The sequence below is a fragment of the Cygnus olor genome, chromosome 3, assembly GCF_009769625.2.
Source record: "Cygnus olor isolate bCygOlo1 chromosome 3, bCygOlo1.pri.v2, whole genome shotgun sequence".
In the NCBI taxonomy this organism is placed as follows: Eukaryota; Metazoa; Chordata; class Aves; order Anseriformes; family Anatidae; genus Cygnus; species Cygnus olor.
In genome coordinates, this window is record NC_049171.1 from 103,099,149 (window position 1) to 103,124,682 (window position 25,534).

Below are 25,534 nucleotides of genomic sequence, written 5' to 3' on the forward strand. Positions count from 1 at the left end.
CCACAGTGAGATTAATCTTAAAATTTCTGCTTTAAGAAGCTTTGAGTTCTTTATCCTAAATGCATCCTTCAGGTAAAAGAAACAGACATCCTTAATGATCCCCACAGGGTTTGCTACGTTTCACCCAAATGGAAGGAAATATTTATTTCATTTTATATACCAGCAAAACCAGAGGTGTTACTGCTTCATGGTAGGAGCTGCTTGAAACTGGACAGCCCTTAGTTTGCCTTCATGTTTGGAGGCCAAGCTACATCCAAGCTAAATCCACAAGCATCTTGCTTGACGAGCTGATTTGGAGAATAATCACAGAAAACTGATTTGTCTCCTAACAGGATCTCTCCTGTAGCAAATGTTTGGTACATTTAGCAAACGTGCGACTATTCCTCTCTTCTCCTGCCAGCAGCAGAGGTTTGCCCTCAGTGGCTCCCTGCCTGCCCTACCCCTAGCACAGCTGTCTAGTGAGCATGGAGTAGACCTGCTACATCCACTCTCCTCTGTTTCACACTGTTTCCGAGTCCTATTTACAGAGACAGATATGCAGTGTCAGTATAAATGCTGTGATGTGCAACTAGCAGACAGGCTGAGTGCCTGATCAGGTATAGGAAGGGGAAAAGCTGTAATACAAAATACTAGAAAAAAAATGCAGGTTGAGATTTTCCATCAGGAAATCCTGTCTGGAATAATGTAATAACAAATGAAGAAATATTTTCCCAGAGTTACCAATAATTTATATCTTCGAGAAAACCATTAGCTTAATTCATGGTTAAGACGAAGATGCTATGTTCGGTCAGTAAATAATTTATTTCTTGTAAAAGTTGGTTATGCATGGCAAATGAAATACAGAAGAAATTCAAGTCCCAGAGGGGTAGTCTAGTCCAGCAACAGTGGCCTCCGCTAGGAAACGTAGTCCTAGAAACTTTTTGTATAATAAATTAATTATTTAATTGAAGCTGGTAAATGTTTAACAGTGAAAAATAGCAGTATTTGCAACTGTACAGTAAAACATTAAAATATTCATGGGGCACAAGTCTGACTTAAACTAACTCTTCCTGGTACTCACAAGTACCAAGACCATCATCAGTCCTTCTTCCCAAGGTGCCCATGGGTGAAATATGTGTGTTCCTGGCCACTGGGGCTGTGCTTTAAAGGAGTCCCACTGGCACAGTGGCTTCTTGCTGGGGAAGGAGCCTTGCTTTGTAAAATGTTGCCTGATGTGTAGTTTGCTAGAGCAAGAGCTGCTAAATATTTGGTTATCTTAAATGAACATCTCTGAGCAGTTAGATCTGGCACTGCATTAGAGGCTCAGAAATGTAAATCATTCACTATGAAAATATTGTTATCAGCTTTGCAGGAATGGCTACGTTAAATAAAACAGGTATCAACATCGTTCCCAGCCCTACTGTTGTCATACCAGCCCAGAGCTCCTGTGCTTCAGGACTACGCTAGAACACTTTGAATCTGTTTCTGCAAGACCTCCACCATTGTCACCTCCAGAACTAATAGTTTCAGTTTTACTAAGAAATAATGAAATCTCGAGAAACAGAGGAAAAAAAAAAGTTATTTTTTGAGTAGAAACCCGTATGTAATTTGGGTTGATGCCTGAAAATAACCACAATACTCTTTTATTTTTCCTTTAAGAGGTCTCCTCTAAAGCACGGTCTAATCTTGCCTTGCACACAAGAACAAACAGTGCTGTGTGTTTCACATCCTGTTAGACAACTCTGAAAGTCTGCAGTACAGTTGCAATCTTGAAAACATGTTCTGGTCCCTTCTGGGACCTCTTTACAGCAGGGTGGATAATACCTGTCTCTGCTTTGAAGGTAACAGTTCACTGTGCTGCCGCCTTGCATTTATGTAGTAATTTATGGTGACATGCACACCGACTTCTTTAAATTATTACATGAGCTGCAGGATAACAGTTAATCAGATGTAGGGTCTGGCAATATCTTTTTAGCAGTGTCAGCAAACTGCTGAAAACAGGTTTATTGACAGAGTGCTAGAGAGACTCATGAGGAAAAATGCACGTGCTAAAGTCCGTCTTCGCGTAATATTGCCATTTTGACAGCAAGCAAACATCCTTTAGGAGGATGCAGTTATAACAGATACTGGCGTTCAGTCTGATAAAATAAACTATAGCAGTTTAATATATCTTATGCTGATACAATTCTATCTGCAGGAGTAGAGTAACCGATCACGCCTTTTACAGGCACTTGCTGAGAGAAGTACAGCACTGTTATCAAGAAGTCTTTACTAAATGAGATATGGCCAGGAATTTGAGCACTTCCTGAATTTAACCAACTCCTCTAATAAACTCATTTTACAGTAGAGAGGACATGGAAATTGGTGCAATTAGCAATTGCATTTTTGGCTGCCTGCCCAGAAAAAAACTGTGAATCAACAGCTGGAACAATGATTTCCACCCATATAAGTTCAGGGCACCTCTCTCGGTGCTCTTTTAAAACACCTCCAGGAGGGTACTGACCTCTGAGGCAGCGTCTATACCCAGCTAGCACGTGTCCCCAGTGGGAGACCCCTGCAGAGCCAGTAAAACCCTGCCCTGAGTTCTCCTGATGTTCTGGGTATATCCTCCTCTGCGCTTTGCTATTGTACCAGCTTCTTCTCTCCTGTGTCCTCCTTTTGGATTTATTTTTAAATGAACTGTATCTGCCTTTGGGCCTCCAACCCACCCAATAGCACAGGAAATAATAGGCAGCAAAGTGCCTTTGTTGCAAAACTGTTTGCTGACCCTCCTGCCTGTGTCTGGGGAAGAGCGGGGCTGTGTGTGCAACATGCAGTGCTATTCATGCCACTCTCTTCCATTCAGCAGTCAGGAGGATAACATACCTTTCAAAAGAACGCATTAAACCTGTAAACCTGTCCTTCTTCATCTAATGGTCAGGTGCACACTTTTCAATGAAGAATCTGCTCAGCTGTGGCTCTCTTTTCTTTTCTTTTTTCTTTTTTCCTGGTTTGGGTTAAATTGAGAATGAGTTCTCATGAAATGGCTGCTGTCGTAAGGAGCCACACAGCACACCACACAGTCCCATCAGCATCCCTGTACCAGCTTTTATGCTCATTCCACCTCTCTCCTTCACCTAGTTAAGCAGGCAGAAAACTATTTGCTTTCTAGGTGCTGGGTTAGTTTATTGCTGGCTTAGAGAGCAGGCCTAGTTTGCTGAGGGTTCAAACAAGCACTGGAGGTGGCGGGAGCAAGCTACTGGGAGCAGGGAAAGGAAGACGAGAGCAGGTTGTCCTTTCATGGACAGCTTGCAGTTAGAGCTGCGAGCTAATGCTAAATAGTGGTGGTTTCACTACTGCTCCTACCTGCGTCCTCCATCCCTCTTTCGTGTGCCGAATCTAGCAATGGAGCAACTCCTGTGTGAGTTGATGCAGCTGGCTGATCTAGACAAAAACTATTCATTTTTATGGCACAGTTAGTTTTCTGCTGTTAACAGTCAGATGAACAGAATTGCCCTGTGGCCACACAGCCACTAGATGCAGTGTAAGGAAAGTAATGTAAATGGGAAACATGGACAGCAAATAGCTCATAGATTAGCTCAACTGTAACACTGGACTGCACCTTAACAAGTAGCTATACCAAGTCAGCTATCCTGCTGTCAGACTAGATAGTTTGCTTTCCTACCTGTGCTCTTCTGCTCTAACAAACATATTTTCAGTGCAGGAAGTGTATTTTTATCTCCTTTATTCTGTGCTAGTAGAGCTGCACTACAGCAGGCAATTTCAGCCTCTTCTGATTTGTGCACTGCCAGTGGAGACGCACATCTAAATCTATCGACTTCCACCCCGTTATGGCTTTTATGGACCTGGGAAGTTGTTCACAGCGGCAACAACCATACATTGAAATATACTGCACAGCAGAACTGCTGAGGATCACCCAAATCCCGTAAGACTGGCGAGAGTGTTTGGCATCATTTTCTCCTCCTATTTTTTTTTTAATTTATTTCTCACCCATGATAATAAAATCAGAGTAGATTACGGAGAGCAAAGCAACTGAACAAAGATGGAAACTTGAGCTAAAACCTCCTCACTCCAGTTTCTTAACTGACAGCACTGGACAAATTACTGAGACAGGGCTTCCCATTTTCTTTATGTGTGAGTAGGATGTCCTCAAAGGAGATAAACGATAGCATAATCTCTTACAAGAGTAATGTAGGATCCTTATTTACATGTCAGTATCACAAATCTAAGTTTGCACTAGTAACTGCGCCTTCTCTTGGCTTTCAGAAGTCCCTCTGTGAGAGATGGTGGCTCCTCCTTCCCATCACTGCAGAAGACGGTGCTGGATCTTAGTGAAATACAGCCTCCATTCTTTCTTCCCTCCTTCCCCTCCTGTTTTTTTTTTAATATTTTATTTTATTTTTATTTCATTTCATTTCATTTCATTTCAGTTTTTTTTTTGTTTTAAACAGCTTTATTCCAAGATCTGGTTCACAGCCCAGTCCCATAAAAAACTGAGTCAATACAATTGTCAAGGCTGCAAAGAGAGGAGTGTGAATGAGTTAAATGGTAGGCAGGAATTCCTTAAACTGCCGAACCCTCATTCTTCATCAAGCCTAAAGTCAAGACTGGCACATCAAGTACATCTGTCACCTGAAACAGCACTTTTGGCTTAAAATATTTATTTACATACCTTCTGGTCCATATTTTGCTGATGCTTGAGAGGAATCACTACTGAACAGGTCATACATTTTTCCTCTTAAATATAGAGATATGTTGAATCCTCTTCCTTTTGTATGCTTTTCTGCAAGATCATAGAATCTTTGTATGTGGAGGGGAAGGACATAGTAACAAATAATTCAATGTAGTCATGGAGTCATCGACTGAAGACTTCGTGTATCTCATGTAACAGGATCTGGGATGGCTGGCATATGAGGGAGTTTTATGAGGGAAAACATGGCAAGAAGTAGAAAAGAAGTTTACAAAGGAAAAGCTTAAACAAGTTTACAAATGAAAAGCTTATTCAAGGTGATTATATCTCAGTGGCCAGATTTCTGAACCGTATTCCCAGGAGAGAAGTACCTGAAGTGTTTTATTAGCATCTGGGCTGAAGCAATCCCAAACATAGGTCCTGAAGGCCTAGAGAAGAAAATTTCTCTAACCAGAAGTAAAAGAAACAAGATATAAGCTTTAGCAACACACCAATTGCAAAAGTATCCAAATACTTTTTTTTTTTAAATATATATCTTGTTCTCCTAAATTTGTAAAGTACATTAGAAGGAATACGTCTGCTTGTAGAGAAAATGCCTTTTCTCCCCCAACCCCTCCCCCCCCCCCAGTGGCACACTGCAAGATCTTACCTTTTAATCACAGAATCACAGAATCATCTAGGTTGGAAGAGACCTCCAAGATCACCTAGTCCAACCTCTGACCTAACACTAACAAGTCCTCCACTAAACCATATCACTAAGTTCAACATCTAAACGTCTCTTAAAGACCTCCAGGGATGGTGACTCAACCACTTCCCTGGGCAGCCCATTCCAATGCCTAACAACCCTTTCAGTAAAGAAGTTCTTCCTAATATCCAACCTAAACCTCCCCTGGCGCAACTTTAGCCCATTCCCCCTCGTCCTGTCACCAGGCACGTGGGAGAATAGACCAACCCCCACCTCGCTACAGCCTCCTTTAAGGTACCTGTAGAGAGCGATAAGGTCGCCCCTGAGCCTCCTCTTCTCCAGGCTGAACAACCCCAGCTCCCTCAGCCGCTCCTCGTAAGACTTGTTCTCCAGACCCCACACCAGCTTCATCGCCCTTCTCTGGACTCTCTCGAGCACCTCCATGTCCTTCTTGTAGCAAGGGGCCCAAAACTGAACACGGTACTCGAGGTGCGGCCTCACCAGAGCCGAGTACAGGGGGACAATCACTTCCCTAGCCCTGCTGGCCACACTGCTTCTTATACAGGCCAGGATGCTGTTGGCCTTCTTGGCCACCTGAGCACACTGCTGGCTCATATTCAGCTGACTATCAACCAGTACTCCCAGGTCCTTCTCGGCCAGGCAGCTTTCCAACCACTCTTCCCCCAGCCTGTAGCGCTGCTTGGGGTTGTTGCGCCCCAGGTGCAGGACCCGGCACTTGGCCTTGTCAAACTTCATATGGTTGGCCTCAGCCCATCGGTCCAGCCTATCCAGATCCTCCTGCAGAGCCTTCCTGCCCTCGAGCAGATCGACACACGCACCTAACTTGGTGTCGTCTGCAAACTTACTGAGGGTGCACTCAATCGTCTCATCCAGATCATCGATAAAGATATTGAAGAGATATTAATGCCTTGCAAGAGTTAGTTTGATTATTCCTTCTGACGCCCTGAAGCTCCAAGACCCTACAAAGCGGTAGTGAAAGGATTAAATAAACTACTCGCTGTGGAAAATTGTAGCCATGGAATCAGAATAGCAGGCACCTAAGGTTTCTGTGGCTATTGCATGAGAAAGACAGATTCGTCCTGTCACCAGTGAAGGATTGCATACTATTTTCTTTTCTTCTTTGAACAAATGGGCGCACAGCCAATGATTTACCAGTCTCAATTCTAGACGTGTGGAAGCCACTTAGTTGTCACAAAGACTCAGACAAAGGTAGGCAAAAGCTTTGCAAACAGTCTCAGGCATCCCTATTTAGAATGGAGACTACTAATGCTTCATTATCTAATGAAATAAACTCTTAGTTATCATGGGATATAATAAAGTTTTAATCTGTGGAGTATTAGAGGATAAATAAAAGCTCTGGCTGGGGAGTTACTGAATGATCAAGAATTTCCAGTATCCTGTTTTCTAAGTGCCATTCAAAAAATGCAACCTTAAATTCCACAACAACTCAGCTTGCCCCCCCCAACCCCAAATATTATGATGTATACACGACTTGACACAAAAATGTGCCGATTCTTACCTGACAGCATATTGCTACATGCTGTAGCATGTAAATTCATCTCTGTTGACATATGTCACCCTTCTTCAGCATGATTTTATTGAAACAACCATACAGTGTGTGCTTGCATGTGCATTTGTACTTATGAGAAACTAGTTCCCCTAGCTCTTTACTCTGCTGATTTTGCACTTGGGAGCTGTTCCTTAAAAGAATTCATATGCCACATTGTGAACTAGGGTGTTGAGCCCTATGAGGTTCACACAAAAAAGAAGCAGAGCCCCAGTGATACTTTTTGGTGAGCTGTTTCCAGAGAAAAGCAATCAAGGGCTGGTGGTGCCTCATTGTGCTACCTGTCCCTTGCACCGGTGCAGTGATGAAGTAGAGGCAAATCCCAAACCACAGGAGTCCTTCTGCTTCGAGCAGCCTCTGGGGCCCCCAGTAATCCCCAGGGCCATCATGTGGCACAACTGCTGGACAACAGCTAGGGTGGGTCTGTTTTTCTCTAGCCTGCACACAAGTGGGACTTGAGCTACCAGATGCTGCTCACACCTGCAGAACAGTGAAAAGCTGAGTGAAAGTGGGGGTGGGGGGGTTTTCCTAGAAACCCCAGGGTTTTACAACAGAGCCAGGAAGGAGCATTGGCGCTGAGGCTGTTCCTTGGCTCTGTCCCAAACTTCCCATGTGACTGCAGGCTGCTTGCTTTCATTTCTGGGTGCATCTGAAATATTCCTGTGTGGGAACTGGGTGCCAAGACGGCCCAGTGAGCTAAGTCGGAGCTCAGAGACACAGAAGGGCCTGTCCTACAGTATGTGTGTTTCCAGCCCGGTGGCTTTGTCTGATGCAAAATCACTCCTCACATTGCCTGTCCTGTCACCTTCGGTAACAGTCGTGTTTGGGGCTGACCATTTCCTCTCAGACTGGTGAGCTCGCCGCCACTTCAGACCCGTGTCAAAGGATTTACATGTCACTTACAAACAGGCAGTTCCTCACCCCTGCTACAAAGACCCTATCTGCACTACAAAACAAACAAAATCAACCCAGATACAGCAGTGTGGCTCCTCTGCACTGGTTTGTCTCGTTGAGGATGCAGAAGGGACCTGTAAGCTGCTCTGCACTGTGAGGCAGCTTGGGGCTTTCCGTCTGCCTGAGCGGTGGCACCTCGCTGTCTGTGCCACGGCAAACCCAGCCTGATGTGGCTGGCCAAACCACGGGGGCAATGCTCTGCTTCTTGTATCGCTAGAGCATACCTCTATGCCTTTATACCCAACTGTATGTGAGTATCATCAGGCAAAACTGCCCAAAGAAAAGCTTCGCTGGTGTATTGCCACTGCGTAGGAACTGCTAATGGCACATAGTCAAGTGCTAAGTTAAAGTCAGGCTATATTGCAAATCAGGATAAAATTACCTTTTTGTTAACAAACTGTGTAAAATTACCCAGTTCAGCTAACCTTGAATCCCTCCTAGTTTCTGGGGAGTTTATGTCCCACATTCCCTGAACTATATAACAAGATGATTGCTATAATATTTTATTTTGGTTGTGTGCACATGAAATAGGGCAGAGTGTTAATACAGAAGAGAGGGTGCAGAGCAGCAGCTGTTACACTTCCAAAGAGCATTACTGATCTTTTTATAGTTGGCTGCAGCTGACATCATGGCTAAATAGAGTCTCACTCTAAAATATATTCCACCTGGCCTATGCAGCCTTAAAGCCATGCATTGCTGGGAGGAGAGAGGGCCATAGGAAGCGATGAAATGCCAGAAAGGCGGAAAAACATTGGGTATGTTTTCTTCCTTTTCCCTGTACGCATTACAAGAAGTGCTCTAGAAAGACCAAATGCCTCTGGAGAACAGTGACAGTGAAGCCTCTAAAATCACCGTTGCTGCTTTTACACTGGGTGCCACTGTGGAAGCTGGGTAACAGTAGCTGCGCAGTGAAAAACATTGGTGAGGAGCATCACACACCAAAGCCCCTTCAGGGGCCTGATCAGGAGTTTCCAGAGCTTTCAGGAGAGTGCTTTACACCAGCAGGACACTTGCGACTAAGAAAATAATGAAGCTGGGTTTGGGGGAAGCTCATTCAGAACTCAGGGGTGTTGGGATGATGACAGCTGGAGGTGAAATTTGTAGCAGCACAGACCTCCCAGGCAAAACCTCTGCACCTCGAATATTACAGTGCATGAAAAGCCACTTCCTTCCTCCACCTGCTGGAGATATGGGATGAGATACAGGATTTGTTTCTTCCATATGCCTAACATTTCTGTCAGCTACAAATACTGCCAGGCTGTGGAGCTGAAGTCACACATACTAACTAATTTTACCTGAAGTATGCGAATTGTTTCCTAGCTGGTGTTGCCTGGGTGTACTTTGTGCAGGGAAACTGGGACCGCTGCTCTACAACATCCCCCACGATGTCAACCCCAGTGCTGCCTCCAAGCATTCCTTCACCGTGCTTCACGGGAGGCACTCTCCTTCTGTTGTGAAGAAAAAGTAAAGAGGCGTGTGATGTGGTCCATGGTTTCTGCACCTGCTGAAGATGCTGGCAAGAGTTTGAAAACTGATTGTGGGAAACATGGGCAGAGAAAAGAAGTCAGGCAGACATGCAGTGACCCCATCTCCTACAGCTCTTTGTGCATACGTGGTCCTAAATAAAATTAATGTCTGAAAACAGCTTTTCCACATTGGCTAGCCAAAAGAATCTGGTGAAGATGCGTTGTTGCACGCCTTGTGAACGGCACTAGGATAAGACCTGGAGAGCAGGAAGGAGGCACCATCCCTGTTTTGGAACAGGGATCGCTCCTGGGAACGACACTGTGTCTCTCTGCTAACATGCCATGCACCTTCCCTTGAGCAACAGGACAGTTCAATCAAGAGAGATTATTCCAAGAAAACTCCTTATCTTCTGCCTTTTTTTTTTTTTTTTTAACAATTGATGTGACATTGTGCCCAGTTTTGCAGTTTCCAGCCGCTGTCATATTGCCTCTGTTTGTGCTCACACTTGAGGCAATGATGGCTGACTGTGGTGACAAAAGACGACAGTCGTGGTGGCACTGCAAACAGAAACACACACCATGGTGCTGCTGCACCCGTGTAGTGGGTTTACGTGGCTAGGCTTTGGTAACAGGGGGCTGCAGGGGTGGCTTCTGTGAGAATGATCCAGAAGCTGCCCCATGGTAGATAAGGGGCAGTTTCAGCTGACTCCAAAGGACCCTGCTGCTGCCTCCACTCTGCGTCTGTTTTGCCCATGACGGTAATTGCTGAGTGATCTCCCTGCCCTTATCTCAACCCTTGAGCCTTTTTCATTGTATTTTCTTCCCCCTTCCCTTTGAGAAAGGGGAGTGAGAGAGCGGTTGTGGTGGACCTCGGCTGCCCACCTGAGTGAAACCACCACAACTCTTCTTTTGAACAGTCTTGCAGCAAACTCACCACTCTCTTGTACCTTCTCTTACCTCTAAGACCTTAGGACAGCCTGCCAGGTAATGAAGATATGATTGTAAAAGAGGGAAAATGTGGTTTCCTAAGGATATGCGGCCTGGCTAAGATGGCAGTAGAGAGCTGCTGTGGTCACCACTGCCTGGAGTCACCCTCTGTCTGGGACTGCAGTTGTCTCTTAGAATAACACACACGTTTGCTCTTTGGCCTGTGTCCCGTGGCATGGTGAAACTTCCAGGGGATGGGGAAGAAAACCTGTCAAGGAGAAAAGTCTTAAATCTCCCAAGTAATACTGATAAGACAAGCTTGGTCAAATGCAAAAGAGAGGAGAAAGAATCTACAGGGCTAAAAGATAATGGAGAAAGAGATAAAACTACCAATGAAAAGGAAAGAGGAAGACCTTCTGACAACAAAGGAGAGGATTAGACTAAAGAGGTGACAGGGGTGTGCACTTGATAAATGGGGCCCAACTCAGATAGAAAAATAACCCTGCCAGAAAGCAAAGCAAAGGAGCTGAGTCTGAATAATGGGGAAGAAAAAGAGCTGCGGTGTAAAATAGGTGAGAGGGAATACGAAACACTGTGAAGGTCTGGGGTCATAGCTGCACAAGGCAGGCAGCTGGGGGCACCGGCCAGGGTGGAGGGCAGGGACAGTACCTGGGAGAAGGCAGCTGGGACATGCCCATGTTTGCAGAGAGTAGCGAGGCAGCACGCAGGGTGGTGTGAGTCTGCTTATCCGGGGTTGCTGGGGCAGGGAGAGGGGACAGGCGGGGAGGAAGGCGGGGTGCTTTTCCATGCAAGCATGCAAAGCTTCAGTGTAATCCAGACAGCAGAAAATCATGCCATGGGCTTACAAAAATCCGGATAACCCACAGAAATAATGCCAACTGCGTTTGTTATGTGCCATTTTCTTTCTCTGTCTCTTCTTCAGTGCAGTTTTAAATAGCAAAGGAATATGAGTCAGTTCATGCATGGAAGAGAATTACTTCATTAAATGGCATAGTAACCACGGTACTCCCCAGCTCTGATCACCAGAAACTGCTGATTTAACGATCAACTGCAGATCCTCAGCTCAGGTGGAACTTCCCCCTTCCACCTAAATGTTAAAGCTGAAAATCTTCCAGACTGTACAGGGGGCCTGAGTATCTTTGAAATAAAACACCCCAGAAAAAAAATGCCACTGCAAAACAAAATGACTTTGTTGCAAATGCCAAAATACTCGAGACCAGTAGCCCCTTGTCTCTAAAACTAACCAGAAAAGAAGACAGGAAACATTTAGAATGAATGGCGAAGACCGAAGCCTGAGCACCAACCTCGGCATGTACCAAGCACACGCCTGAGCCACAGAAGGGATGTGCATGGCAGCCAGCTGAAGAAACCTGCAGTGCACTCACAGACAGAACACTTGTGGGGTTTAACAGCACCAGGGCAGCCAGGAGAGGAGAAAGAAAGTGGATCTGTGTTCACATTGCTTGTAGGCATCTGACCTTACCAGGGAAGTTCTGTCTCTTTCCGTTGCCTTCTGGCTTAGAACCATCAGAGCACAATTTGCTTCACACTTAGATTCTTTTCTCAACAACCCTAGGACATTAGCTTAAAAAAAAAAAAGAGATGAAAAATTGAGATTCTTATAAAATCTACTAATTTCAGCAGTTCAGGCACTAAGATACCAAATATTGCGATACAGAAACAGAAGTCTTCTGGTTGTCGTTCGTTTAAGCTGGGGTAGGAGGAAGACCGTGTCACATGCAGGGGGTGACAGCTTAGGAGTCAGCCAAGCAATGGTGGAAAACAATAGCTTAACACTGCCTGCTAAGACCAAGCAGTCTAACAAAGGTAGACACGGGACTATTGGAACTTTTCTGTTTATTATTCAATGCTATTAAAGATGTGTCCCCTCTACTACATTATCACCTGCCTTCCCTTGCCAGCACTGCTGTGTGTACATATTCTGGCTGCACCATAGCGGGCTGGCTATAGGTAAACGGGTACTGTACAAAACTGAAGTAAATAGGGCTCTATCTTTTTCCTTAGCTCTTCCCTTCTCACCTCCCTTTCTTCTTTTTATCTATCTGCAGAGATAAGAGTTTCTTCCCTTGCCCATGCTGTGAATTAATTACACATTACTGGGAGTTCAGGTTACCCAATAATTTTATATATACAAGCACCTGCATCAACAAGTGTTCTAAAATCCTTCTTTAAAGAAAAAGTATCTCTAAGGATAGGATATGACTCTTCTAGAGACCTCATTCAGAGCATGCAAATAAGCAAAGCAACAGGATGAACTCAGTTAAATAAATGCTTTAAGCTCTTCCACAGCATCACACTCTACAAAACCAGAGAGGGCACAGAGAAAATAAGGCAACAAGGATTTACTTAAGCCTCAGGTTTGCTGCCACAGGAGTTTTTGAGACAGCCCACTCACTTCAGAAGCAAAATGACTGCCAGATACATGCAACCTGCCATTCTCAGGCTATCTCCAAGCTCAAAGGCAAGCTCAGGTTTCACAGTGTCTTAGTTCAACCCTAAATATCCATGCCCCTTCCAACCAGCCTTACCTGTCTCTGGGTAGCATCCCCCCTATTACCTTTTCCTTTCCCCCTTCCTGACACCACCCCTGCCATTTGCTCTTATCTCCTTCCCACTCCCAAATACTTGATCTTCCCCCTCTGAAGGTAGGGAGCCAGCTGCCAGCCATCAGACCTACTCTACTTTTGCCCCTTTGCTATGTCTGGATCCCCTCTGAACCTGGACATCTCACCCCAAATCTGTTCCTGTTGGGACTTAGCAAATGCAGCCCCTTGATCTTTTCATATGCATTTGCGATGCTCTTGTGCCTCCCCCACTGCTGCTTTCTTCGAGGCTTTTTCTGTGTCTGAAGCTCTTATCGACTCTTCAGGAGAATACACGAATGGCACCATGAGGTCTTGAAGTCCTGTCTCACACCTCCCAGGAAATGGCTTACTTTATCAACTCACATCCCCCTCCTAAACGCAAGGCTTGAGTCAGGAGACACTAAGTAGTTCCTTGCTGCTAAAAACAAAGAAAGGCAGGAGTTCAATTTTCAATGACTAACATATTGTGTACATATAGATGTTACCAAATCCTAGCCAAACAAGCCAGTCATCTTTCAGAAAGGACCCAAACGCTTGTCAGATCGCATTTATTTTAACACCACGGAAGACCTGTGCATGCAGGACTGGACTTTACTTTGTGATCTGAAATAACCAGTGATAACTACTGGCCTGCATGACCAGCGTCCTGTACAGGGGTTTGGTGTCACCAGGATCTGATGCTGCTCTGGGACACCCCTATGAGCAGAGGATGATATGCAGGGTCCTGTGAGGAGCAAAGGTGACACAGCAAGGACGTCCTCAGCACATCACCGGGGCCCTGGCAAGGTGCTGAACACCCACGATGGACAGGCAGCTCAGATTTCTCAAGAATAAGCTTCAACACATCTGCAAGCAGTCCCAAAGTGAGGACAATATGCAGCTCACCTCCTCAAACTCTTCCTTTTTGCAGCTGTGAGGACCAGAAGCACAAACACTGCTAAATAACAACTTTAAATTATGAACATGAGATCACAGTGAGATCTTAGAATATTACTTAAAAGCATGGATGTGACTAAAAACGTAAATCCCAGCGTACGTACATTGAGAAGGACTGAAAAACCTCTAAAAACGTTAAGAGGTTGTAAAGAGCACTGTCAGAGGAGTTATACAGTAACTAGAAGCAATGGGGGGGGAATGAAGTGTTCATTCTAAAGGATTCCTTTTAGGCAGAAAAAAAAACCCAAACACTTGAAAAGCCAAGGCTGGCATGCATTAATGATTTTTGCTATCAGGGCTCTGATATAGAAGCTGGAAATTATAAGGAATTTTCATGTCAGCAGAAGCTCTGGAGCAAATGCAGTTTTACAACCATAAAGGTATCTATGGCTTACTAAATATATATGGATGCAAAATTCGTCAGGGAAAAGGAAACTCTACCAAATCTAGACAGAGTGCTTTTTCTCACAGCAGGAGGCACACCGTGATACCTGGCAGGCATCACTTCTAGCACATTGGTGGAATGAAACTCTGTGGGAGTTGTGGTGAGCACTAGGAGGGGAGAAAGCTGGCAAGAGAAAACAAAAGAGGGGTCTTCTGTGCCATCCCGCTTTCCTGTAAGGCAGCAAAAGACTTGTACTTTATTCTCCAACCAGCAGCACGCTCCTTTAGAATTAGAGCACCGACCCCTTCCTTGCTTTTCTTCAAGCTTACGAACCTTGCAAACCAGCCCAATGCGGAAGGGTAACTACCAGAACCTTACAGAGGAAATTTGTGTGCAACACTCAGAGCAATGGCTTTGGTCTTGCCTCCGAACCACTCTGCTCCCCTGTTCAGCACACACCTGTGTTCAGCACAGACTCATCAACAAGATGCACCAAAGTGCCAGCCAAAACAGGAAAGGAAATTCAGGCGTGGAGCATGGAAGTGATCAGCACCACAGGTGTGCAAGCAGTCAACGCAGACAGCACCTTCACACGGCTGTGTCAGCCCCTCGCCATTAACGTGTGTGAATGTGTACTAAAAATACAATCTGCATGTGGGTAATTCAGTGACTGAGCATCAACTACAAACCCTGGAGTCTGCATTTGTAACCCCGTATCGAGGACCCCAACCCATTTTGCCTATTGATTCAGACACAGTGACACCGATGCACCCATCCTATTTTACAGAGCTACAAAATACAGACTTCCTGACTGGGTACTGCAGCCAACCACTGTTAATTGTACAGGATCTACTGAAAAAAGAAAACAGTACGTACAAGTTGTCTCTCTTCTACTGTGACAAAGCTTACTTTTCTCCTTTTTATGGTCTATACATGTTGCACCCATCAAAGCTTTCAGGCCTGGGAAATGTCGCCGGTCTTTCCCACCATGGGAGGTGTGTTGGCTGCTGTTACAAGACAGTTATTGGAACACCTCTGGTACCTGAAGTGCAGGGGAACCGCTTCTGGCCTGCAGGGTATCGCAGCAGCGACAGCAGTCAGAGATCAAAGAGCGAGCCCATTTCCAGATTTATGTGTTGGGAATAGCTCTATTAGCTCCGGGTACTCGCTCTTTCCTAGGTATATATTCAGTACACATCGATAAAGTCACAGTCTTAACGGGAAGTCTGACACTGACACCACCGCACTCTGGGGAGGTTGTGCCCTCATCCAGCCCAGCACCAGCTCCGGGTGCTGGCAGCCCCCAGAAGCACCCCCATCACCCCGTTTCCATCCCGGCCCACTTGGCGGCTCCTTCTCCCCCACGCAGCCGTCCCAGGGCTGTTGGTGATCCACGACGGGGAATCCACATCTGTTAACCAGAGCGGGCGGCTGCTGGAAAGCACGCACTTTCTCACTTGTATCTGAAAGAGCAAACCCTACAGCACCGCCTGCCCCCGTGTACCAGCGCCCAGGTGAGGGCACGCCTCACCCCAGCCCAGCGTGGTGCCCGGACCCCTCACCTGCCTCCCGCCGGGCCGGGGCCGCCTTCCACCGCCCCCCGCCCCTCAGCCCCAGTCCCCGGCTATAAAGCCCCGCGGGCGCCGTGCCCGCCCCGGCTCACCGCCATGGCCACGCTGCGCTTCGGGGAGCCCTTCCTGGCGGGGAGGTGGCCCCGCGAGGCGGCGGCGGGCGGTGTCGGCGGCGGGGGGCCCGGGCCGGGCTCGCCTTCCGTCACGGCGCTGCCCGGCGGGGCGGCGGAGCCGGCGGAGGGGGCGCCGGCGGCGCAGCGTCGGAAGCGGACGAGCTTCACGGCGGCGCAGCTGGAGACGCTGGAGTCGGTGTTCCAGGACACCATGTACCCCGACATCCACCTGCGGGAGAAGCTGGCCGACGCCACGCAGATCCCCGAGTCCCGCATCCAGGTGAGGGGCAGCCCGCTCGCCGCCGCCACGCCGCCTCCCGCGCCCTCACCCCTCACCGCCGCCCTCTCTCCGCAGGTCTGGTTCCAGAACCGCCGCGCCAAGTCCCGCCGCCAGCGGGGGCCGCCCCGCCCCGGCCCCGGCCCCGGCCCCGGCCCCCAGCCGCCGGGCTACCCGCGGCCGCCCCACGCCGCCCCGCTCCGCTTCGCCGCCCCTCAGCAGCCCCGCCGCCCGTTGTGCGGCGCTGCCCGGCACAAGGAGGACGGCCGCGAGTGGCCGCCGGCCGCCGCCGCCTTCCCGCTCGGCCCCGACTTCGAGGGCTGCCCCCCGCGGCAGCACGGCGGGGCCGAGGGCGCCTTCGCGGGGCCGCCGCCGCCCGCCGGCCCCTACCCGCCCCCACGCGGCCTCTGCGGGCGGTACTCGCCCCTCTCGGAGGCGGACGACGGCGGCGGCTTCTCCGAGCCGGGCTCGGAGTGGGAGGAAAACGCCCTCGGCGCCTTCCGAGCCCTCTGAGCGCCGCCCCGGGAGCCTCCCTCGGCCTGCTGGGACTTGCACGACGCCGTCGTTGTCTTAATGGAGCACCGTGCGCTGCCCTGCCACTGTTGCACTTTATTCCGGAGTGACAGACTTTACCTATTTATTTAAGGGAGAGAGGGGTCAGCTTCACCCGCCGATGGCATCTTTCTACGTATTGAACGTTTTCTGTTAGCACGTTTCCTATTTCTATTTAACCTTCCTTAGCCAAAAAGCTAACCAAATCCGCTGTTTTGGGGGGTGGGGGCTGGTCTGTCGTTACTTTTCGAGAGGAAAAATAAAAGTTTACATTTTTGCTCTGTGCTGCTTGCGAGCTGGGAAGTGTGTTCACGCCTCTGGCAGGAATAGGGTTTCTCACCTCGGAGGTGCTGGAACTCCCCCTCCCTGGTGAGGTCCTGGCGCGCCAGGGCTGCAGTTTGGAAGAAGAGACCTAATGGGACTGAAGGGCAATTTATGAAAAATGTCTGATCTCTGTGGTCAGTATTCACTTTACAATTATGCTTTTCCCCGAATGAAAATGTAAATTTACAACCTAATTAATGAAGAAAATACATCTCGAACCGTCTGCTGGCTCAATCAAACATCAGCATCAACTCCGACACTTAAGCCAAGGTTAATGTGAAACTAGAAAAAAACTACAATAATATTTTGTGAACACTGTAAAAGCACATTATTCACACTCAAAGCTAAAGGGTTTTTACAGTGTTCACAAAATATTATTGTAGTTTTTTTCTTGTTTCAAAACTGAATCTGTCTGGTGCACCAGTAGGTTCTATGAGCACCACACGACAAGGCTAGGGGTGGGAGTAAACAGCAAGAGGATGGTTCTTTTTCCCCGAGTTAGCTGTAGATCATGTTAGTTACTGTCAGGCTAAGCCTTTGTGCCTTAAATTAGGCCTTGACACTTTCTCTGTTCAAATGAAAAGTGTGGTGGCTGGGGACCTTTCTGTCGTCTTTACCAAACAGATGGTAACCCCACAAAACACAGGAATTGCAGGGACCGCTACAGTGGTCTGTTACATTACAAGAGGTAAATGTCCATGGCTAACTCAAGCAAAATTACTGTTTAGTATTTTGGAATACCCCTTGTAAATTTTGTACATATCTTTTAAAATAGCTGCTCACCTTGTTCTCCAGCCCATAACATTTCATTTTCAGAAATTAAATTAACTTCTGTTGAAAAATGACCTGAAACCATCTGCCAAACGTTTGCATTTTTGTGAAATATATCAACTCTCATAGGTCAATTTATTCAGTTACAAATTTCACTGAGAATAAAAGATTTATGCATTTCTCTTAATTAACAGAACAAGTTTAGCTAAATATAAACTCTGCACTAAAGTTTTGCAGTGGCACAATACCAACACAGAATACAGAAGCATCTTTAAACTATACAAAATTTTAAAATTGAAAATAATCCTGTTTACATATTCTTTATACATTAACATATAAAAGACCTCATTTAATGAGGCATCTAAAAGAATGAAAAACATCTCTACACCTATCTTTGAAAATTCATATCTGGAAACGATTCATTACACAGAAGCTTTACAAGACTATTTAAACAAACCAATACATACTTTTTACAAGATTAACATTCCAAAATTTACTCATAGGCAGGTTGTCACTTTATTTTTGCAGTTTACCTCACTGGTTATATTTCACTATAAAAATCTTCATATTTATATATGTTGGATATTGTTGGATAACCAGTAATCTAATTCAAAAGTTGTGCAAAACGAACAAAAAAATTGGAAAAACTGTATGTTTGACCAGTCATGTATATAAAATACCAACTAAAACACTTCCTTTGCCCCATGTAAAGGAAAAAAACATAACGACTTTCTGAAAAGTTATATTTTTATATTCCTTCATTAGACTCCTTATATAAGTTATGATAAATTAAAAGTTCCAATAAGATGCTGACTGATCTATAGATCTGCCCAACATCCCCTAGTTTGCAACTTCCGTTCACTGTCCATATCCCACTGCTGCTTCTTTAGATCAGGAACACTCAGCTTGTGCTGTCACCGTATTAGCTGAAGGGTAAAACGGCAACTCTCGGATACCTACCGGAGTGTAGCTTTAAGGAACAAAGACCTGCCATATGGCTAACTGATGTGAGCCATTTCCTCTTCATCATTTCTAACATACTAGGAGAGCCAACGAGAAGAGGTGGGCAGAATTAATCTGAACTTTTAAAACTAAGTTCAAATTATATGAAAATATATTTCCAGGTTTATTATAATAAATGCAATTACTAAGAGATTACCAGTTAGCAAAACTATTGTATGTGAATAACAAATGGAAAAATCTAACATAACGTTGGCCAGTAATGCTGGTTTTCTTAAGAAGCAGATATATTTAAAAGGGTCCTTTCTGAGAGGTTTTATTTTCCCTTATCTTCTGGCAGTTAGGATATTTGGTGAAGCCTATGTAAAGGAGGAGGATTTTCCAGAACTACTTGCTGTACACTTAGAAAATTTTCAGTCTCTGTTGGTGTTATTAGCTGCAAAGGCATGTAAATTTCCCATCTGGCTCAGACCACTCTGAATATGTGCAACATGGATCTCCACATTATTCTGAAAACAACTACAGGGGAAAAAAGAAAAAAAAGGATTAAACCTCTTAAGTAAAAGTCACATCTGAGTATTTCTACAAGTTACAAACATAGATTCAGATGAATGAGTGAGTACTACATACTCATGCACCTTAATAAAGACATATGAAAGTAGCACTTGTATAAACAGCTGTGTGAAGTCAGACTTACTGACTTGGGTGTTTTAAAAATGACTGTAACATGGTTGGAGTTAATGAAACAAAAACACGGTGAAAAGATGCTAAAATACCCAAGCTAAGTATACTGAAATGAAAAGATCATCACCTTCTTAGCAGTGTTTATCAGTTGATCCATTCCAACTTTTGACTTGCAGTGTTGATTACAGAGAAGTTTCACTAATATTTGGATTTTATTTTTGCTTTTACCAAAATGAAACTGTGCTATAAAACTTTTTTTTTTATTTTAAATCAAAAGGCCGTCTTACTATCTTTGCAAAAAAAAATTCATGCACGTAGCCTCCCATTATTATGTAGCAATATGAATATGGAGAGTATAAGGAAACACTTGGCATTTAGGTAACTTTTTAAAATTATGTAACTCAGCAGCTATATAATTGAAAAAATCCTGGTCACAAATTCTTGGAGACTGCAGAATACTCAGGAAAAGTATCACCACATTCTTGCTATTTTTATAATGTTTCCTCTGGCACCTGCTTCTGACAACTGTTGAAAAATGGATACTAGATTAGATGGGCCTTTGATCTGGCACAATACGGCTGTTCTTCTGTTTCTTCATTTAAAATACTGCTAATGGAAGCTGGTCATAAGCTATAATAATTCTCATACACCAGCTTTTGGTATTTACAGACGAGAGATTGAATAACACTGCAAAACAAATACTGAAATTGTACTGAAAGTGATCTAAAATAACTTGTTAGTTGTCCTGATTTTCTTGCTCTTCATTTTAGTAGTTGTTGTATCGATTTAGCACTTTTTTTTTTTTTAAAGTTCAGTTTACTTCACTGAAAACTGATAATTTCACACTCCTTTTAAGAAGCCCCCTTTAAACGGACCATTCCTATAAGTAAAAGTTACCAGATTAAAACTCTTATAATGAACATTCACCTCTAAAATACATCAACAGTTGCTTGCTGGCACAAAATGTGTGATTAGGAATTAAATATTTAAAAAGTAATACCTGATATTTGAGGAATCTATTGAATTCTTAATGTCATTTAATGAATCTGTTAGTGATTTAAATTCAAAGGAATTCAGGTCACCTCCTTCTGCTAGACACTGTAGGAGAAGAAAAAAAAGTTCTAATAGTTCAGCACAAAGAAACCGACAGAGCCTTAATACTAATGGAAACACTATTTTTACAAACATTTTACCTTAATCTGTAGCAATATCGCTGTGAGTCTAGAGATAAGATCAGTTAAATTTTCGCTTTGAACACAAAGCTGTCCTGTTGTTGAGGAATTTGCTTGCCTAACAATCTCCTGAGCCTCCTCTTCACACCTCCGCCTCAGATCTGTTGGTTGGTCTGCAGGTTGGAGGCCTTGGTCTGGAGCAAGCTGTACAGATAAAATAAAGACAACTGAAGACTAAACATCTCCTTTTGCATTTGGTGCGTGAGTGAAGTGACAAATCATTTCAAAGAGAGTCCACAGGTATATAGCCTGCAGTATTTTCACTTATGTACATGCATGTTTATTTCAAAATTGGCCATTGGCATCAATAAATGCACATACATTCCGATAAGAGAAACAGAGAAAAGAGACAGAATGAAACTGATAGAGCTGCTATTAGTTTCGTTTCCAGGTGAGCCCCAGCCATGCCCTATTCCCAGGAAATATTTTTTTTTAAACTTAGTTTAAGCACAAATAGCAAATTCGTACAGATTCCAGCAAAATCTTACCTCATAACAATACTGTTGAACTTTATGCAACACTTTATTTAAGTCTTTGTTTAGTTGTTCTAGATCTAGAACAATAGTTGCATATCTCCTCTGAAACTCAATACTTATTGGCATAGAATAGGATTTCTGTGGAAAAGACAAAAGCATATTAAAATTAATGCAATACTTTACATACATGCCTTTTGAACTCATCAAAACAAATTTTCAATTTAAAAATACTGAGATATTTGAAATCCCAGTGTCCAATAGGAAAGTGTTAACATGCAAAATCTTAAAACCTAGTAATGCTATTTGCAACTCCAAGTGACAACTGTGTAGTAACTAGCATGCTTTTATTCTCTTCAGAAAGTGCTGTGATAATCTGTGGTGCTAAATACTACGGATGACAACTGTGTTCTGACCTAGTTATTTCACCAGTAGCTGGGTATGACTTCTTTCTACCGAAAGACCTGCATGAACTGAAAATGATCCTGTCAGTAAGAGAAAAGTATAGGACAACATGGCCACAACCACCTGTACTGCAGGTGGGAGGTACACTTGGCTAGTAGGTTAGTGGTCATCTGAGAATAATTCCAGTGCTACATACCTTCTGTTACAACTAACAGTTCTGCCAAAAAATAAAAGTTACTATAGCTTACATTTGGTAACGTAAGTATTTTGGATAAGCACAATTTCAAAACACAAAACAAAAAAACCCCAATACAGTACTATTTTTCTTACATTGCTTTCACAGCATATCTTGATGTTGTTTGGGTAATATTTATGAAATTGAAACAAAATATACAACATATTGTAAGTTTCCCCTACAAATGGCCTCTTTCATGGTAAGTTAGATACATTTCCACAGTTCCTCAGCCACAAGTCTGAGATACGGATACCTCACACAATCAATCCTATAGCCATAGATTTTACAAGAGATGAAGTAAATTTAAACGTCAAGAGCCTTCATCAGGAGGCTCCAGGCCAGAAACTCCAAATCAAGGTTTTAGTTATCAGTCCTGGATTAAGGACTTTAAACTTGACCTCTGAAATGATGCCCAGGGATTGACAAGTCTGAATACCAATTTAACAGTGCTTTAAACTAACATCATGACTTCAGAATTCACCTAGCAAACAGGAAACCTGCATAAATTTGATATGCTTCCTCCGACTCTGGAATATAAGTAAATAATTGTAATTTTCAGACCTTCTTCAGTGACCAGCCCCCTCTACAGCATACTGGCCTAATACAGGCTAGCCATGAAAGCCACAGGCGATTGTGAACTCTGTATCAGAAAGAAATGGGTGAGGGCATTCTGTATTACTGAAGATGAAAGAAATATTTCTCAACACCAGCATTATTTATGATCCAAGACCAATCCAAGATCTGGAAACACTGACAAACAGCTGACCTCACAGACAAAAGATGGATGGCTTTTGGTAGATGGAAACAGGTAACATCTCTTTCATGGAGCATCTACGTGCTTCTCTTGGTCAACCAGCATCACCTTTACCTCATCTTCATGGCATGTCAAGTGAAAAAATGAACCAGCCCTCCTTTTTACTTGCATTTGTTTCTCCAAGTGGCTATCAGAAAAGTAATTGCTGTTTTGCATACGTAACTTGTTTATAGCCTGCAACCAAGATTAGTATAATGATGTCAAAATGCTTAACTGTTAGTAAGCTGTCCTTTCCCTGCCTCATGTAAATTTGAATTTATTGTTATTGCCAGATAATAATGGTCTGCATTCAGTACCACTTCTGATTTTGGTCAGTTTCCTTTACTTCTATGTTGGACCAATCGCTAAAAAAAGTGTCCCCAAACAACAGTGTTATTCTAACAATTTTATGAATCTTACGAAAGATTAGCAAAGTCTGACAATTGAACTATTCCTGAATGAACTCAAAGGATTCCATTTTATGCATGTTCAGTTGTGATACTGACGTTCAAGTGGACTGGTGCCGGAAAGAGGAACATTCAAAGAAAATACTCTTTAAGGGAGAGATAGCGTATGGTAAGCAGAACAAATGTAGATGGGATTACCAAGAGGATGAAGAGTATTACAGACAGGCTAAGAACATGACCCAGTAGAAAGGTATCATGTCCTCTATTTTTATCAGGACAGCTTTAAATAGTGACAAAAAAAGTGTGTTACGATTGCTTATTTACAAAGCAAACAGCATAAGAAAGGTATCTCAAAGTCCTTATCTAGGCTATAACTGAGTTAAAATTTAATGTTTATTCCTGAATCATTATCTTCCTTATTGCTTCTTAGAATGCTCTCTCCATTTTGCCATTTTCCTTGACATTCTTATTTCACAATAAAGTGAAATTTATAACATAGTAGCTGAGTGGCATGTTAATATCTGGGTTCTTGCCAGAGGAAGGCTCTGAAAGTTCAGCCCTTTCTGTGGATTTCTTTACCTCTGCAAAAGTACTAGTATCTCAGTAGGAACAGAAATCTTTTTAGTTTATGAAGGGCTGGTAACTTTTCAGTATCAGAGTTACGTGCTGCAATAGCATGTTTTAATCTTGCTCCTTTTTGCATCTATTTTAATTATTATTTTTATTAAGCACTATTAAAAGACAAAAAGATAATGTAATAACTGAAATACTAACGAGGTTTTGAAGATCAGCCTTAGGACAGTAGGAAACAATAACAGAACATGCAAATGATCACTGAAAGGACAAAGAGGGAGATCTTACTATGATAAAGTCTTCAACGTTCAAATATTTTAAATTTAAAAAAATCAGCATTTTTGGTTTAAAGAAATAAAAAGGATTCCTCATCCTCTCCACAAACTTTAGCGTTCTTTCTGTGCATTGTAGAGATACTGGCAGAACGGATGCTGGCAGACGGTTGAGACTGACACCTTTCTGCATTCAAGTTGATTGATAGCCATGGGTGGTAGAAGAGGCATTCTTATCATTTTGGATTTACTGACTGATGATTAGATAAAAACCTAGCAAGAAAAACTGTTCTGCTGATGATAATTATGCCATAGCTGGTCTAGTATTGTAATATGAAATCCAGGTTAAGGGCATTCAGTGATGTATAAATAAACCCCCTAAACTGAGTTATTGTCCAGAAAGCTAAATAAATACCTACCTCCACAAAATAAAATTAAGATAAATGCCTTACTGTATAAACTGACTCCCCAAACCCTCAAAGTACATAACATATATCAATTAACACATAAAGGAAGCAAATACTATCCTGATGTTCACATTAATCTGTTTCCAAAGCATAATGCTTTCAAAGTGGAATCACATTTGAAACAACTGACCTCTCTGACTTGTCTTAAAAAATAAGAATCCCACCACATAGTAGAAAGCAATAAAATATATGGATTTTATATAGACTGTTTTAATTTTTATCTAGTTGTATTAGCTGTTAAAGTATACCATAACTTAAGAACTGAAAAGAGAAAATTCTCACCAGCTTTTCTGCTTCTGTATTCATCTCTCTTAATTGTTTGATGTGTTCCTTCTTGATCATAAGGATTTTTGATAACCTGGTCTAAAACAAAGGAGCTAGTTTTAGAACAAACAGGTCCTTATGCAGTTTTGAAACAGCATACAAATTCAAGATAATAAAATGTACGTTTCTTTCATAATTTTAAAATACATTTCTCAGTTGTTCTTCAAGCGAAGATGCAGAAGTAAAAAATAAGTAAAACTAAACAATGGATTTTTTCAGAGATTTTAAAAGCATTTTCAAGTGTCCTAGACAGAAGAAAGCTAAAACTTATCAGCTGGAATTCCCTATAGAAAAACAATATGTACTGTTAGAGGCTGAAGAATCAAGACTCTTCATGGTGATACCATCATGTACTACAACTAACAGCCCGTGTCCTACCATAGCTTTTGCTCAGAGTTCTAATTCTGTTCTCAGCTGTGCCCTGGACTAAGCAGCAGCCCTTTATGTACGTTAATTGCAGTGAAACCTTGTCAATCTCCTGGTATAAAGATTGGATCTGCTTTATAGAGAACAACTCTGGTCTTTCCATTTTCCCCGTTTCTTTTATAGAGGGAATACCCTGTTTCTTCTGCCCTGTGAATCTACCAAGCTGAAGAGGAAATCACTTGGACTGCTCTCAACACACACATCACTTATAAAGCCATTCATATTCTCTCAGGCACATGGAGAGAAATTATAGCTCCACTACAACCAACAACAGTTTTATTATTGATATAAAACCTGACATCTTGTCTCTGTTTAAAAATTTGAAAGGGTTTAACTGCATTCTAAAAGCGGAACACGAGACTGGGAGAAACAGGAACTTCTAGTTCAACATACATCTCCTCATCTATAATCCCCATTGTTGATTTTGAAGCTCAGTCT

The 25,534-nt window shown here is 43.4% G+C and overlaps 2 protein-coding genes and 2 long non-coding RNA genes across 9 annotated transcripts in view; 1 reads left to right on the forward strand and 3 right to left on the reverse strand.

Moving 5' to 3' along the window:
* Window positions 1-4,650: 4,650 nt before the first annotated feature.
* LOC121068043 lies at window positions 4,651-5,162 on the reverse strand. Its single transcript, XR_005818574.1, has 2 exons — window positions 5,041-5,162; window positions 4,651-4,762 (listed from the first exon to the last, which is right to left on the reverse strand). It is a non-coding gene; the product is annotated as an uncharacterized LOC121068043 (long non-coding RNA).
* Window positions 5,163-6,279: 1,117 nt separating this feature from the next.
* On the reverse strand, window positions 6,280-15,874 carry LOC121067738. 4 transcript variants are annotated; one of them, XR_005818424.1, is made up of 6 exons: window positions 15,147-15,874; window positions 13,063-13,331; window positions 11,794-11,894; window positions 10,310-10,557; window positions 9,192-9,344; window positions 6,280-6,334 (listed from the first exon to the last, which is right to left on the reverse strand). It is a non-coding gene; the product is annotated as an uncharacterized LOC121067738 (long non-coding RNA). The 4 variants fall into 4 exon arrangements; XR_005818427.1 differs by lacking the exon at window positions 6,280-6,334 and adding an exon at window positions 6,683-7,422 and having other exon boundaries at window positions 15,147-15,231; XR_005818426.1 differs by lacking the exon at window positions 6,280-6,334 and adding an exon at window positions 8,072-9,077 and having other exon boundaries at window positions 15,147-15,231.
* MIXL1 (Mix paired-like homeobox) lies at window positions 15,818-17,333 on the forward strand. The gene is made up of 2 exons (XM_040552574.1): window positions 15,818-16,201; window positions 16,277-17,333. The coding sequence occupies exons 1-2, from the start codon at window positions 15,905-15,907 to the stop codon at window positions 16,709-16,711; spliced, it is 732 nt and encodes a 243-aa protein (XP_040408508.1). The 5' UTR covers window positions 15,818-15,904; the 3' UTR covers window positions 16,712-17,333.
* Window positions 17,334-18,000: 667 nt separating this feature from the next.
* Window positions 18,001-25,534, reverse strand: part of LIN9 (lin-9 DREAM MuvB core complex component) — a 40,072-nt gene continuing 32,538 nt past the window's right edge. For all 3 annotated transcript variants that reach the window (XM_040552571.1, XM_040552570.1, XM_040552573.1), the window contains 5 exons: window positions 24,629-24,709; window positions 21,210-21,335; window positions 20,683-20,865; window positions 20,490-20,587; window positions 18,001-19,324 (listed from right to left, as the gene is read on the reverse strand). In XM_040552571.1, coding sequence (XP_040408505.1) covers window positions 19,219-19,324; window positions 20,490-20,587; window positions 20,683-20,865; window positions 21,210-21,335; window positions 24,629-24,709 — 594 coding nt within the window. In that variant the 3' untranslated portion in view covers window positions 18,001-19,218. The remainder of the gene's footprint in view (window positions 19,325-20,489; window positions 20,588-20,682; window positions 20,866-21,209; window positions 21,336-24,628; window positions 24,710-25,534) is intronic.

Bases quoted from the DNA above. Each gene is read 5' to 3' on its own strand.
- MIXL1 (XM_040552574.1), top strand. From the start codon at position 15,905: ATGGCCACGCTGCGCTTCGGGGAGCCCTTCCTGGCGGGGAGGTGGCCC. The intron at 16,202-16,276 runs GTGAGGGGCAGC...CTCTCTCCGCAG, and splicing joins TCCCCGAGTCCCGCATCCAG to GTCTGGTTCCAGAACCGCCG.